Source organism: Chelonia mydas, chromosome 19, assembly GCF_015237465.2.
Source record: "Chelonia mydas isolate rCheMyd1 chromosome 19, rCheMyd1.pri.v2, whole genome shotgun sequence".
In the NCBI taxonomy this organism is placed as follows: Eukaryota; Metazoa; Chordata; order Testudines; family Cheloniidae; genus Chelonia; species Chelonia mydas.
The window spans coordinates 952,666-968,494 of record NC_051259.2 but is presented as its reverse complement, the minus strand read 5'-3'; the positions used below and the strand labels follow the sequence as shown (position 1 = coordinate 968,494).

The 15,829-nt window shown below is 40.7% G+C and overlaps 1 protein-coding gene across 1 annotated transcript in view; it reads right to left on the bottom strand.

The window, feature by feature from the left end:
• Positions 1-15,829, bottom strand: part of MTF1 (metal regulatory transcription factor 1) — a 31,670-nt gene that overhangs the window by 8,543 nt on the left and 7,298 nt on the right. Inside the window, exons 3-9 of the mRNA XM_037881591.2 lie at positions 8,790-9,028; positions 8,198-8,329; positions 7,540-7,613; positions 5,052-5,185; positions 3,504-3,581; positions 1,386-1,488; positions 141-685 (exon numbers count right to left, since the gene is read on the bottom strand). Of these exons, the coding sequence (XP_037737519.1) occupies positions 141-685; positions 1,386-1,488; positions 3,504-3,581; positions 5,052-5,185; positions 7,540-7,613; positions 8,198-8,329; positions 8,790-9,028 (1,305 nt within the window). The remainder of the gene's footprint in view (positions 1-140; positions 686-1,385; positions 1,489-3,503; positions 3,582-5,051; positions 5,186-7,539; positions 7,614-8,197; positions 8,330-8,789; positions 9,029-15,829) is intronic.

Sequence of the window (15,829 nt, the reverse complement as noted above, 5' to 3'; positions counted from 1 at the left end):
ACACCTGGGATGGGATTGAATCCTGTACCTCTCCAATATACTAAAATTAGACATTTTTCTATTAAAAAACAGCCCCTGCACTATGTGAGGAACATGAATGTTTTGAACAGTGTTTCAGCAATGTTATGGTAAATACTAACCATTTGTTCTTGATTTGGGGGAGATCCATTGGCACCATTTAAAATCCATTGTAAGTTCTGTTCTCCCATGACTATGCTGGACTGCAGAATAGCAGTACTTTGAGACGGAGTAATTGTTATAGTTGGATTACTTGTCAGAACAGAGTTCCCACCAACAGGCACAGACTGAACCACACCTGGCAGAGGCTCAGTGGCACTCGATGCTGCTGGAGCAGTGGCTCCGGCAACCACTGAAAGTCCTTGTACAATGGGCTGTGGTGGTGTCTGAGTGTGCGGTAGAAAGTCTTGGTGACTGGCTGCAAACTGTGTGCTGTGAGGAACAGGCACTTCTGGGGACTGTAAAATAGTTGCAGGATTTCCAAACGCAGCTTGCTGTGAACTGGTTCCTATGGAGGTGGGTGCGGAGGTTTGTAGTGCTGGGTGAGAAGGCTCGGAGATGCCAAGCTGCAGTACAAGTGGGAGAGATAAAGATGCTGAATCTCCTACAGAAGGCTGAACAGCAGTTACTGAGTCTGCATCACCGTTAAAACTTTCAATCAAGGCAGCTGCCAAAGGAAACAAAGTAAAAAAGAAATATGAATACACCAAGTCTCACACGGTCCAGAAAAACTGCTATTCACTGAACCTTGGGAAATGAAGCCTAACTTGCCCTCTAGCTAATAGAATGCTAGCAGCAGTGCTTTTCATAGTCAAAGTCCTATACAAAACTCATTAACGCAAGCCAATTAAATAGGGACATTTTAGGGACCCAGGACAGGGACCTTTCTATATCTAAATTTAGGAAGCCAACAACACTGTACTCTACTCACAGGCCTGTTAGAGCCACTAGCTCTCAGGAGCTGTAAGTATTTCTATTATAAACCCCCTTCTACAGATGGTTTCATTCATTCAGCCATAAATACCTGCTCCAAGAGGAAACCTAGTACAGAGGAGTTTATAAGGAAGATAAGCCCAGCAGCACCATTTTCAGTGCCATAGGATGACACACAAAGCTGCTGCAAACATGATCTCAGTTCTATGACGCTGTCCCAACACTCCACAGACTATGAATACTATTTACTTTCGAAACCAAAATAAACTGGCAATGCTCCCCACCAGCCCTTTTAAGGAACACCTGTCTGGTTTCTACTAAGGCTTTACATTATCCACTAGGCAATAATTCTCAGTCTGAGATGCATAAATGGAATTAGCTGATTGCACGGATAGGCGGTAAGGTCTCTCAAAGAGCACAGATACAAAGTGTACCTGTCTGTTGAGAATCTTTCTGATTTGCTGTATGATCTGGGCTCTGGAACATAGATTCAAAAATGCTTGCTGGTGAGATTGTGCTAAGATCTCGTCCATGTGTCTGGGGAGAAGAAAAAGAAGAGAGAAGTGTTAGATAACAACAGCTCCACGGTCTTAAACTATTTGCATAAATGCCAGTCATCTAGCATATGTATGTTGCAATCGTTTGCTCAGTTATTTTAATGGGCCACCCTCAGAAAGGGCAGGGTACTTTGTACTTTATGCAACTAGCACACAGCATGAAAGATGCCTGTTAGCTACCACTAGCCATGACGCAAATTCACCAATAAAATGAACAACCCTTTATAGAGAACATAAGCACAACCCTGAACTTGACAAAACCCTTAAAAGGACACTTAACTATTCTTCTGTAGCTGTATTTCATTTTAACCCCTTGTTGTTTGTAATACTTGGGTAGAATCTGAAACATTAGAATTGTTTATATCAGTTTTACCCCTATCATTTGGGAAGCTTTTTCTTATGCACAAGCCAACATGGCTCTGCTTAGTTTACTTCCTAGTTTGTGCACCGGTGTTAACCGTAATGTTAGAACTGTTCTCGGAACAGGATTTGTTAAATGGCTCCATGAGCTAGCTCCACTAAAAGATACCAGCCCCTCAACCATGTCTAATTTTTCTGAATGCAAGATTTAGTTATGGCCACATTCCCCACTAGATAAGAAGAGTTTTACCGTAAGGTTAGATTTCAAAGGAACACTGCTAGTTCTGGAGAAAAATCCTTCCTTTTCACCCTGCTGAATTAGAAAGTCTGTTTTCCGGTTACAGGGACATTTGCAATGAACAGCCAAAAGTCTGTGCTTGAGATGGCAGCAAGGCGGAATTACTTCCTGCACAGACTCCTACAAGTCCCTACAAGTCTCTTCCCAGATGAACTTGCAAAAGGACGCAATCTCTTTCAGCAACACCTGGAGGCAACCTAATTAAGTGATTGTGTCACAGCCAGTTATAGCCTTAGTATATGATTCCACCAATAGATGCAAAATGCAAGTTACAGAAATGGCTGGGGAGGGAAAAGCCAAATGGTAGAAACTACGGCAGTACAAGCAAATGGTGCTAATTCTGACTCCAACATAAGGCTCTTTTAACTAGTTGCAAGTGCCAAAAGGACAAGCTTGATTTAATGTTTTCTTCTATTTATTTCTGCCTGGAGTCTTTGCAATGGGTTCTTCCCTAGACATAGATACCCCCAAACCAGAGCAAAGAGTGCACAATGTGTAGATATATAAACAGGTTACCCATTTCACAAACTATCCGTTAACCAAACAGCTCAGAGCTGGTCAGAGTTAGATCTCTGGCTCTCAAGTGACTTAAAATGAAATTTTTTCTATACTGTTGTATCCAGCCTAATTTACTTCTGCCCACATAAAATGTTACTAATTCACTGAAACACTAGGCTTGCTTTGCTTTTAAAGGAATTGTCCCCGCTTCAGAGAAACAATATTGTGAAGAAAAAGTTAAAATCATATATAGTATTACAGCTACCTGCACCTGCCTCAGTCGTCAGAATCAAATGCATCGTATGTGCCAAATTCACCCAATAGGATTGCAGCAATATTTCATAATGACAGAAGGAAAGGAATCATAAGGGCTGTGTAGGAAGCGTATGCATTTGTCAGCACATGACGTAATGCCTTCTGCCAAAAAAATCCACTGAACAGCTCTGGCATCGATCCTAGAGCAAGTCGTTTCAATGCTCCTCTCACTAGAGAGGCCACACCCAGACAAGAGGAACAAAATGGGGACCAAAAGCAGATAATGCCAAAGGACAGAGCAAGTGAAACAAAACCAGCCAATTTTTAATACTTAAACCCTGTGTTCCTCTGGATGGGGCAAACACTATGAAGAATTTGAATGTCTCTCTTGCATTTTTTATTAATTTATTAACATTTTTACTACTCTACAGTAAAACACTGCCCATCCAACGATCTGGGCATCCTTGGCCATCTTTTAAAAACACACTAATTGACAAACAGTCCTGTCAGTTACCCTAAGATCAAATCAACTAACTCCATAATAAAGACAAAATCTCAAATTATGGGAGAGCATGGTTACTTACTGTATTAGAGTTTTCCCGCAGGTCCGAATCTGTGGAAATGAGGCTTAAGTCGCTCAGACAAAGTGAGTGGTTTGTATCCTGAAAAGGAATACAACTGCAGTTATGTATTTAAATCAGTGTCAGCAATATTGGACATTCCACAGTATTTTAGATCTCTTTCTTTAGAGGTAAAGGCATCTACACAGCTTGTCAGGCTATTTTGTTCAGGGTGGATAAAATCAGTGATTTAAAAAAAAAAAAATTGGATTTTAAATTTTTTTATTTAAATTAAATATTTACAAAAATAAATCTATTTAAAATTAAATCTGAAATTGACAATTTATCTCAAAGCCAAAAATTGTAATCTATTTAAATTAAATACAATAAATAATATTTAGTACATATTTGCTGCCAAGTTTTAAAGAAAGTCCAAGCCACTGAACTAGTGGAAGTCACTGGCTAAGCACCTGGAACCAGAGTTCGCTGAAGTGTGAGACCAGCTTTTGACAGCAGTAGACTCTTCTGCTGGTACAGAGAGAATATTTTCTTCACCTCAGTGTATTCAACTATATCAGTTCAATGACTAGTTCATTCAAAGTTAAGAAACCAATTAGGAGTTGAAAAAGCAGGAAAGTTTGTTTTCCTCTTCCAATCTATGAATAAAAACTAGTTGAGAGACAATGAGGTCTACTCATTCTAAAATCTTCAAGGACATGGTGAACGGAAACAATCAGTTTTATTCACTAACTACAGATATTTCCTTTGTTTAATAAATCAGTTCATTTTAAATGCAAATATATTTGGAAAATTTTTTGATACACTTTGTTTATGTTTCCAGTGCATTTAAGGTAGTTTTATTAAATAAAAAAATTAAAATGCTGCTTTTGTGCATTTTTAATTGAATTTGAATGTCTATCCAATTAAAGCTTGACAAAAATCACAAGTAAAAATTAATCTAGTAAATAAGAAATGCATAATCCACCATTTCCTAAATTAAAAAATAAAAAATTAAGAATTTGAATAAATGTAAGTTAAGGTATATATAATTACATAAACAAATGTGTACACATATACTGTATCCTAGTTCGCAAAAAGCAGCCCAAATTTAGTGTAAAGGCTATATTTAGTTGCAAATCAATATGTTTTAATGGTTACCAACCAGAGAAAATTAACCTTTATTTAGGAAAATAACTAAAAAGTATAAATGCAGAAACACAATTTAAAAAAATGATTTAAATCAAGGTTTCCTGCTTGCTGATTTTAATCATAACTAAAAATCAGTGACTTAAACAGCTCTGATTTAAATCAATCCACCCTGATTTTGTTCCTTGATAAGGCACGATCCTCTTGAAGTTTAAGGCTGGGAATTTCAGAAGTACCTGAGGGAGTTAAGCACCAAAATCCCACTGATTTCCAATCGGAGCGGTGTACCAAATACCCTTAAGTTTCTTTGAAAATTGCAACACAATGTTGCATACGCTTTATTGCCTCAGGAACTTCTCCCCAAAATATGGTTTTGTTTCAATCTATCACAAAAGCTCTAAAAAGAAAAAAGAGAAAGCTACTGACCTCAGATACATTGTTATTGGGAAGTGCATTATATAAGTGTCCTTTCTCGTGACCTTTCATGTGGCTCTTGAGACTATACTGAGTACTAAAAGTCTTCTCACAGCCATTACTGGGACAGAAGAAGGGTCTCTCCCCTACAAGAAGCACAAAACAAACACCACACTGATTTGTACAAAAGTTTAGACATCTCTTTACAAGACACAAGTCACCAAAGCCATTTTGCTTAAGTCAGAATCATCCTCCAAGATATGGCTCTACTTAAAATATGGGAAACTAAACCAGTAAGCTGGCAAGAGTATTTCAAGCACTCTAACTGCTTCAGCTCTTCTCCCACTAGTCTGTAGGTCTCATTTCAACCACTGTTGTATTAATTTAGATGGAATATATAGACCAAAAGTGTTAACATAACCCAGTCACTGTCCAACACTGTTTTAAACAAGGTTTCGTATAGAGAGACCTCCACCTGCTCAGTCCCATGGCAAACACACTATTAACAATCCTTTATAACCTTTTATTAAAGATATAGAAAATAATGGAAAACAGTTAAAGCATCTGAAACCGTAAAGTAAGGCTTTCATTTTAACAACATCCCTTGTTCCCTTTCCCTTTAGCAGGAGAGAGTTTCTAGAAGGAAAAACCCCCTTGCTTGACAGACTCTTAGATGGCATCAAAGATGATAACTACTGTCCTTTTGGGAAAAAGAGAAGAAGTCAGTTGATATGGGATGGAACTGTTGTTATTGCTGTTGCTGTTAAAGTCCAGTTCCGTTTCCTAGAAGACAAAACAAGATAAACACACACAAAAGGGGAAAGAAAAGAACAGCAAAGACACAAAACGCAGCTTTTGTCTTTGATGTTGACTTTCGCTTGCAATTTCATTGCTGAAAAACAGACACAGCACACGATCTTACCAGCCATTCCAAGACCTGGCAAATTTGTATCAGCATTAGGCTGTTTAGCATATTGCATTTAGCTGCCTTTTTCTGATCAAAGGTTCACAGAAGTGTTGCAGAATATACAGTATTGGGTGGCTAAGCCAGACTTTTATTAAACAGAAGACAAAAGGAGAGACATAGGAAAGAAAAGAAATAAGGTGGGGGAAGGAACAGGCAGAGGAGTCTCACATCCCAGGTGATGTTTGGGATTTAGCCAGAGATGCTGGAGATGTCATCTGGGTACCCTTCAATCAGGCCCAGTCTGGTCAGGACATCTCTCAGGTTTAGGATGAAGATGGTCCAGGACTCCAGCAGACAACAGTGGTCACAGGCATTACAGTGACGCTCACTCCAGAAGCCAAGTTTTCACCCCAAGGTCTCTTTCTTTAAGGACTCAAAAAGGGAGTGATGTGTGGAATAAAGCATCCCCTTGTTATTTTGTCCACCAGTTAGACCTACTAGCCAAAATATGGTTCCACACTCTTCTTGTTTACCATGCATCATTTTAACACAGTCCTTGAATTATATTAGGCCTTTTTGTTTGGACAAACTCAGTCTGTCTCCCTTTCCTACCTTTTCCCATCAATGTTTGTTGTTATAGGTTATTGTGACGATATTATGAACTTACACACATTTTTTTAGAATTGAGCTCAAAATTAGGATATATCTGTAGGCCCAATTATCACAACCCCCTTTAACTTGATAAGGAAAGAAGGACATCACCTCCCATAAAGACATACTCAAGTTTGAATGTCTTGTACAGGGTTGCTACAGCAACTCTCAGAGAGAATCTCTGTAACATACCCACATTACAATTGTCCAAGGTGAATTCCACCATATAAAGCACCCCACGCTAAATATTATGCTGAAAAGAGTAAACAGAGAATGTAGGACTTGTGGGAACATGTCTGAACAGCCTACTAAACAGCTTTAGTGTCGCTTCCTGGATGCGGCATAACAGCCTTAGAAACAGAAGTTTCCAAATTTGTCAAGTGAGTTAGTGAATATTTAAGTTTTACACCTCATTACTGCTGCATTTGTGAGGTGTGCTGGTGAAATTCAATAACTGCCAAATTTAAATTGAAGGGATATTTTTCTATTGTTTACTACCCCGAGATAGCTGCCTTTCTTGTTTCCTAATTAAAATATTAACTGAATTATTAATTGCTCACCACTTTTGGTGCAGTACTGGTTTATTTCCTACGGTTTCTGGAGAAGGTTGAGACAACAGGAATAGGAAAGATGTCTTTTGTAGTGGCTTCACTGGTTGGCTGAGTTGAGTTAATTTGTTCCCATCTGAATGTTTGTTTTTATTAATTGCTACTGAATGTATTATGATGTTGAAAGATTAAATGTCAGGGTGCCTTGACATTTTTATTACTATTCCTTACATCTGAATAAATAAAACAAATAAACAACTGAAACCTGACCAACAGATCATTAAATGCCCCTGCTGTGCTTCTCTGTAGACTACAGGTATAAGCATTATTAGGCTTATGAAAGTCTGTATAAACAAAAGAGGCTCAGCTACAGAAGAGATCCCTCCAGACTTACCAGTATGTGTCCTAACATGTGTTTTAAGGTGGTGGCTTGCAGCAAAAGCCTTTCCACAGCCGTCATGATCACACCTGAGTGAAGCACCAAACAGAGAAAAGTTAGCATCAGACATTTTGAATACATCAGGTACAATGCGAAGTCATGCTTCCCACTGGGTGCTTGACTGACCTGCAGGACGCTCCAGATTTAAACTCTGTTAATAGTTGCTATCTGGAGGTATCTGGCTACACATGCTGCACAGATCACAATGTGACAGCAAAATATAAAACAGTGAACAAAGCCGTTTATTGCAATCACCATTTTTTATGGATTACACTTTCCACCATACCAGGGAAAAAACAGCAGATTTTGCAGATGTGCTGCTCCTCACAGCAGCTTGGCCAGCCTGATCTATTTGGCAACAGAGTAATTTGGTGCCACTAACTGCAATGCTGTCCTCTTCTCGCCAACTGAAGAAGCGGCAGTTCAGATATGCTCATGCATCTAGCCTCCCTCGCTGGACTAAAAGTGAAAATATTTCATGCAGTTTGTCTCTAGATTCTTACAACGAGCCTCTTCTTTGTAGTGACTCCACTGCTTCACACAGACCGTCAGTTACCAAACTCACCTGCCATTCTCCCCACAGAAGAGGGGAAACTGCCTTCTAGCGACTTACCTAAATGGCTTCTCTCCTGTGTGTGTTCGAATGTGCTTCCTCAGATCGCTGAGCGTTGTGAAGTATTTACTGCAGCCTTCGCTTTCACAGTTAAATGTTTTTCCTGTGTGAAGCCTCTGATGTGCTTTCAACCTGCAAAGCATTCCAAAGAAATCCCTCTTATCACATGCAGCACAGCAAGGCTAATGAATCATATAACAAGGACCACAAGACAGGTTCAAAGGCTTAACAAATTCTGTTTGGTCATTAAATTTATCAATATCAGTGTTTATGAAGGACTGCAGTACACAAATCAAAAATGTCTGAAAGCTCTAGGTGTTTGAACAATGCCAAGCACAAAGGGGACCACACAGCTACTTCTACTGCAACACACATAATTAATGATATGCTGCTCTCCCAGTTCTTGGTCTTGATGGAAGAGGATCTCCAGGCTGATTTGAGATTCTATAGCAGGAGTGGGTCTGGAGCTGGGAGAAGGATCCACTCCCAATAATTGCAGCCAGGGTGCTCAAACAAGAACTGAATTTGATATGAAAAACAGTGGTAACCATCTGCCATGCAAGACAACAGAGCTGCATGGAAGGGCTCTTACCTGTACAGTGTATTGAATGCCTTTTCGCAGCCCTGCACATCACACTCAAACGGCTTTTCCTTAGTGTGCACTCGAACATGGATTTTGAGACTATAGGAGGTAAGGAAGGCCTTGCCACAACCTTGTTGATTGCAGACAAATGTGTATTCCCCACGATGTGTCTTCTGATGAGTGCGCAAATTCCCAGCAGTGCTGTAGGTGCGAGGGCAGCCCTCAAAGGTGCACTGGTATCTCTTAACCTGTGAGGAAAATGCTGCAGAGTTTAAGCCTACAAAATGTACAATTCAGCTGAACCAAGTTTCTAGAACTTCTGGGATCTAATCCACAGCATGGGCTCTGAGTGGGTTAGTTGCTTGGTATGGATAGCTAAGCTTTTGCTCTAATTAAAGACAATAAGCTGGATTCTGATCCCAGAATGATACCAATGTATTTTTTTTTTAAGTTAACAGATGAAGTATCAAATTACTTTGTCCTCCTATTGTGTTATGGCAAATCTACAGAAACAGAGGTTTACAGAGTTTAACTAGCACAGGAACATGAGTCTATGGGATAATAAATCAAAGTGAAGGTCTAAATCCCCATATGCATTCCAAATTAATAAACTTAGCCTTTAGCAATTGGCATTTGACTGTGCTGTTATGTTTAGGGGAAGAGGCAGACAGATACATACTTTTCTAACATGATCCAGCGAAGTGCTGAATCCCCTTAACTTCACACTGTGGAGGTGTATGGAAGTATCATTGCTCAGCATTTCTCAGGACTATGAGTCTAATGAAATATTGCTCTATGCTGGCTCTCATTTTTAATATAAAAAAGAAAGCGTGTCTGAACTTAAATTCAAAATCTTCTAAAATGTTCAGTTATTGACCAAGACAATTGTCCACTTTCAAACGCACATTAACAGGTCCACAAAGAACAGCCATGCAATCCGTAGAAATTCTAAATTCACACCAACATCCCCAAATAAGGAGTACAAAGCCAGGCTCTAGAGGGATAACTCTGCACTGTGCTGCTCCAATACACTGATAGTGAATGGATCTCTTACAAGTTATTGTGGATTATAGATTGCTTTGTTCCATCTAGTCTGTATTTTCTTACATATCAAATATAATTTATAGCAGAAACATAGTAAAATTGGGGCTGTGTGTGTGTGTGTGTGTGTGTGTGTGTGTGTGTGAGATGAGACTGCCCAAAGACCCCACACTAACTGGGAATATCAGCTCAACAAAGCAAAGGTTTGCGGAGATATAACTGGAAAGAAGCTCATGCCAATACAAAAGATTTTAATTCTTACCGCGCAGATTGTTTTGTGAACCAAAATGAGATTATAAACATGGAGCTTTAAGGCGATACACAAGTAACCCAGAATTCCCAACCAGCTGCTTGGATCACCTGACTCATGTCAGACTAGATTTGATAGAAATTCTGCCAAGCTTCTGCACCAAACAGGGAGAGGGTGCATTAGAGGCTTACATAGTATGGAAGTCAGAATGTTTCATTGAATTGGACTCTCTCTCCACATGGAAAAAATCATCAATTTGCTCTGCTAGACTGGATTTCTCTTCAATGGTAATTATTAGACTGACAGCTTTAATTTGACTACAATGGTTGAGAACTCCCACCAGTCACAAAATGATTCTAGAGCCCCAGTGCACTGAATGGGTGACTGGCAAGTGGAAATCCAGTATTCCAACAGAGGCTTAGAAACATTTACAAAGACAGAGCAAAGCCACAATACAGAAGGAAGAACTTGCTGCTTTTTCTCTGAAGACTAGTTTAATCACTGGATATGGGAAGATAACTAGGGAAGGACACAAGCCAGCAACCGTCTTATATTTCCCAAAGTGCTACTTTTCCTAAAGCACCTGGCACTGTTGCTATGAGAAGAGGCTTTGGGGTAATTTCCAAATACAAGGTACTGAACTGTGCAATGAAATTGGGAAGACTAGACGAACCAGTACAGCCACACCACTTATAGCTTCCTGTCCACACTGGGGAGAAACCAACACAGATTTCACCAGTTCAGTTGGATTCATGTGGATTCCAGGTATCACAACCAGCACACGTAGAACACTTAGGATGGCTGCTATGGGTGGACACAAGGACTGTATGTGCATTGCAAACTCATGGTCTCCTAACAAATTTTTGCAAGCCTTTTCTCTTAAAGCAGACAGCAGGGCCTGAGACCACACTAGCTGCTACCTTTCCCTAAAATCCCGGGAACGACAAGAGAAAGAAACTTTAATCCTCTGAGTGATTCAGCACTCCTCCCTACACCCTTTTTCTTTAATAGAGTAGATAGATGCAAGAATATTTGAGAATCCGCATTCTTCACTGTCACTGGGGGTTAAGAAGGAAGGAGAAGGGAGCAGGGACAGATTTCCGGGTATGTTATCAGGCTGTAAATATATTTTGGTGCCGCTTAAAGTGATGCAAGAAGACAAACACTGGAAGTTAGGAGAATATGACAAACAGCACAATATCAGCACCAAGAATACTTCATCAATAGCACATCTGGTCAAGAACCTACTGAAAGCCCCTTGCAGTCCTGCCAGGAATGGAAGCAACTGGCTAATGCTTTGCATTGTATTTGGTATAAATTGAACGAGCAGTGAGTCTTCAGTACACTAGGCTGTATTTGGAGAGGAGCTTGACATTCTCATGTAATAATGTTTATGGTACCTCCCTGTACCCTTTTAAAAGCATCACTCTGATGTGTTAAAAACCTTTATCATCAGAAAAGGAAGCAGATTCATACACATGCAGAATGTAGTGCACACGCTCCCCCCTGTACCTTTCAGAAGGTCTATATACAATACTAGGAACAATCATAGAGACAAAATTAAAATCAGTCTCTGCTTAAAAAAAGATTCTGTAAATGGTTCCCCCTATGCAAAGGCTGCAACAGAGGTAGGAAAGAGCTTGTTACATGCAGTGTGTGGATTTTCTGGAACTTATATTAGTTATTTTAAACAGAAGTTTGGGGTGGGATTTTCAAAAACATGCAGCACTGGCCTAACTCTTCTCCCACTGAATCAGTGAGAGTCTTATTACTGCATGCAATGGGAGCATTTAGGCCACTCCTGAGAAACTTTGAAAATCCCAGTTGGATTTTAGAAGCTGGATTTTCCTACAGACCCCAGCATTAGATTCAGAAACATTCAGGACATTTCTCCACTACAGCTTTTAAACACTTCTATTTTTTTGACAGTTTGAGAACTAAACATATCTTCCCCAAACTGTTCTTTGAACCAGACCAGGAGGGACCACTTTGGCAAAATACGTGTGCTGCATGGATGTATGGAAAGCAGGATGGGAAGGTGAGAGATTTTATGTAATAACATTTACTAATATTGTTAAAAAAAAAAAGACAAGACTCTAGCCACTAAGGCTACCGTATTCAAAAGTGACCACTGATTTTGCAAGCATCAGGTTTTGATTGTCCCACAAGAGATACACTAGGACGGATTTCTAAGACATACAGAGTGCCCAGAATGCCTCTGGAGATCACTGGGAAATGTAGATGTTCAGCATCTCTAAAATGTCATGGGTGTCTCAAACTGGGCACCTAAAAATTGACATCCACCCATTAAAACTAGTGGCCACTTTTGAAAGTGTTCTTGGCTTCTCTCCTTTCAGGAGGCTCTGCCAGCTGGATAATTCAGCACCTGGGGACCTGCAGCACTGAGTCTCACAAATATGGCCACTCTGACCTTTGGTTTCTGTTAAGGGCACTTCGGCACAAGCTCAAGACCTGCCTGTTTGAAAGGTCACCTAGAAAAGTGAGAAACTTGGGTGATGACAGCTAAGCCAACATTCACTATGGATACAGGGCCTATTGAACCATAGGCACAAGCCAACTCAAAGTCTCCACTGGGACAGTGCAATCCCACACAACTCCCAACCTGAGACTGTGTACAGAGCATACATTTTGGCCCTATGCTAGTGCTACATGGGGCCAGCTCAGCAGTGAGGCCCCTTTCACTAGGAATGAAGAGGAGGATTTGAAGGGCAACATTAAAAAAAACCCACAAGACACATCCCTCCACTAAATTACATCCCCACCTTTGGATCTCCCAGGTGTCTGCCTTTTAGACAGTACATTCTTGGAGGGCAGTGAACATTTTTCCTTTGTATAGTGCACAGCACTTTGCCAGTACAAGGATTATTAAGTGCCGATGCAAAAGCAAAAAGTCAGCTGACCTCTCTCCCCTGCCAGGTATTGGGTGACCTGCCTCCTGTGAATACAAGCTACAGGGGATAGGCTGGCACTACGGACACATGTAGGTGAAGGCAGAGGCCCAGGACCTTTTTATGCCTGTTTACAGCAAGCAACATGCAGAAGGCTTGATGGCAGTAAAGTGGGATCACAGTTTGCACTAAACCCCTTGGTGTTATAATAATTGTGTTTGGGATTAGGGACACATTTTGTTGTTTGGTATTTAATTCCTTTTCTCCTGTTTTTATTTCTATATATAAATTACATTTGTCACAATTCTCATTCAATCCAGAGTCTCTTGTTGATACAACAGTAGTATTTCACACTAGGAAGGAAGGAAAGAATTATACTTTTAATTTCACCTTCCTTTGATGAGATGATAGATCCTGGTCATTACAGAACCTTAAAGCAAATTACATATACAAAAGCTTCATGCACACCAACAAATAGAAATGTGCTATAATACAGCAGCTAGCTGCCAGCGGAAAGGAATCACTTAAGTAGGAAAGTAACTGAATTTTTTTGTTCTCCACGGTGACCAACATGGGGTTTGAATCCTGTCTCTTTGGTGCTAGGATGTGATTGTAATCATTTAAGCTACTTCGTGAAAAGGAGGTAAATTTTTCTAGCATTCTATTAAATTCCCACAGAGATCCATCTTCATGCTGGATTAATCAGGAGAACTTCAGTCTAAAAACAGGCCTTAATTTACATCTGTACCTAAAGACAAGATTTGCTTTTGTGCCTTTATCACCATGTTCATTTCTAATTGTCTAGACCCCGCTGCCAGCTTGAGAACAAGTGTGACAGTGATTCTGAAGTGCTGCCATGGTCCAGAGAGGGAGCTAGGGAAGCTCAGTGAATCTCCCAACTAAAATGAAGGCTGTAGAAAAAGCGAAATTCTCTGCATAGAAGTTTCAGTTAAATATTGGAATGGGGCTCACTTATACAGCATCTGGAGTTGAAATGTATTTTAATGTTGGGCAAATTTACTGTGGAAGCAAGCTACACAGGGAAAGGTTGTCCTAACCCCTTAGTATTATAGGAATAGAGTAACATAGGTTACGGTTAGAGAAGGATTAGTCAGGCTTTTGACACAGTCCCACATGACATTCTCATAAGCAAACTAGGAAAATGTGGTCTACAGGAAATTACCATAAGGTGGGTGCACAACAGGTAGAAAGACTGTACTTAAAGAGTACTTATCAGTAGTTCACTGTCACAGTGGGAGGGTGTATGTAATGAGTCAGTCCTAGGTCCAGGACAGTTCAATAGAGTGGAGAGTAAAAGATGACACCAAGCCTGGAAGAGTTGTAAACTCTCTGAAGGACAGGATTAGAATTCAAACGGATCTTGACATACTGGAGAATTGATCCAAACTCAACAAGATGAAATTCAATAAAGACAAGGCAAAGTACTTAAATGGGGAATAACTGGCTAGGTGGTCATACTGTCGCAGAGGATCTGGAGTTAAAGTGGACCTATGATGAGATAACTGGCTCTGTGGATGAGGGAAAAGCAGTGGACGTGTTGTTCCTTGACTTTAGCAAAGCTTTTGACACGGTCTCCCACAGCATTCTTGCCAGTAAGTTAAAGAAGTATGGGCTGGATGAATGGACTATAAGGTGGATAGAAAGCTGGCTAGATTGTCGGGCTCAATGGGTAGTGATCAATGGCTCCATGTCTAGTTGGCAGCCGGTATCAAGTGGAGTGCCCCAAGGGTCGGTCCTCAAGCCGATTTTGTTCAATGTCTTCATTAACAATCTGGAGGATGGTGTGGATTGCACCCTCAGCAAGTTTGCAGATGACACTAAACTGGGAGGAGAGGTAGATATGCTGGAGGGTAGGGATAAGATACAGAGGGCCCTAGACAAATTAGAGGATTGGGCCAAAAGAAATCCGATGAAGTTCATCAAGGACAAGTGCAGAGTCCTGCACTTAGGACGGAAGAATCCCATACACCGCTACAGACTAGGGACCGAATGGCTAGGCAGCAGTTCTGCAGAAAAGGACCTAGGGGTTACAGTGGATGAGAAGCTAGATAGGAGTTAACAGTGTGCCGTTGTTGCTAAGAAGGCCAATGGCATTTTGGGATGTATAAGTAGGGGCCTTGCCAGCAGATCGAGGGACGTGATCGTTCTCCTCTATTCGACATTGGTGAGGCCTCATCTGGAGTACTGTGTCCAGTTTTGGGCCCCATACTACAAGAAGGATGTGGAAAAATTGGAAAACGTCCAGCGGCGGGCAACAAAAATGATTAGGGGACTGGAACACACGACTTATGAGGAAAGGGTGAGGGAACTGGGATTGTTTAGTGTGCGGAAGAGAAGAATGAGGGGGGATTTGATAGCTGCTTTCAACTACCTGAAAGGGGGTTCCAGAGAAGATGGATCTAGACTGTTCTCAGTGGTAGCAGATGACAGAACGAGGAGTAATGGTCTCAAGTTGCAGCGGGGGAGGTTTAGGTTGGATATTAGGAAAAACTTTTTCACTAGGAGGGTGGTGAAACACTGGAATGGGTTACCTAGGGAGGTGGTGGAATCTCCTTCCTTAGGAGTTTTTAAGGTCAGGCTTGACAAAGCCCTGGCTGGGATGATTTTAGTTGGGGATTGGTCCTGCTTTGAGCTGATATTCTATGATTCTATGAACCCAAACCGAATGAGTCAACACTATAATGCAGCTGCGAAAAAGGCTTATAGGGTGTATTAACAACAGTGTCATATGCAAGACATCAATGTCCCACTTTAGTTGGCAGTAGTTAGGCCCTTGTGTCTAATTCTGAGCACCACACTTTAAGAATATGGACAAACTGGAGAGAGTC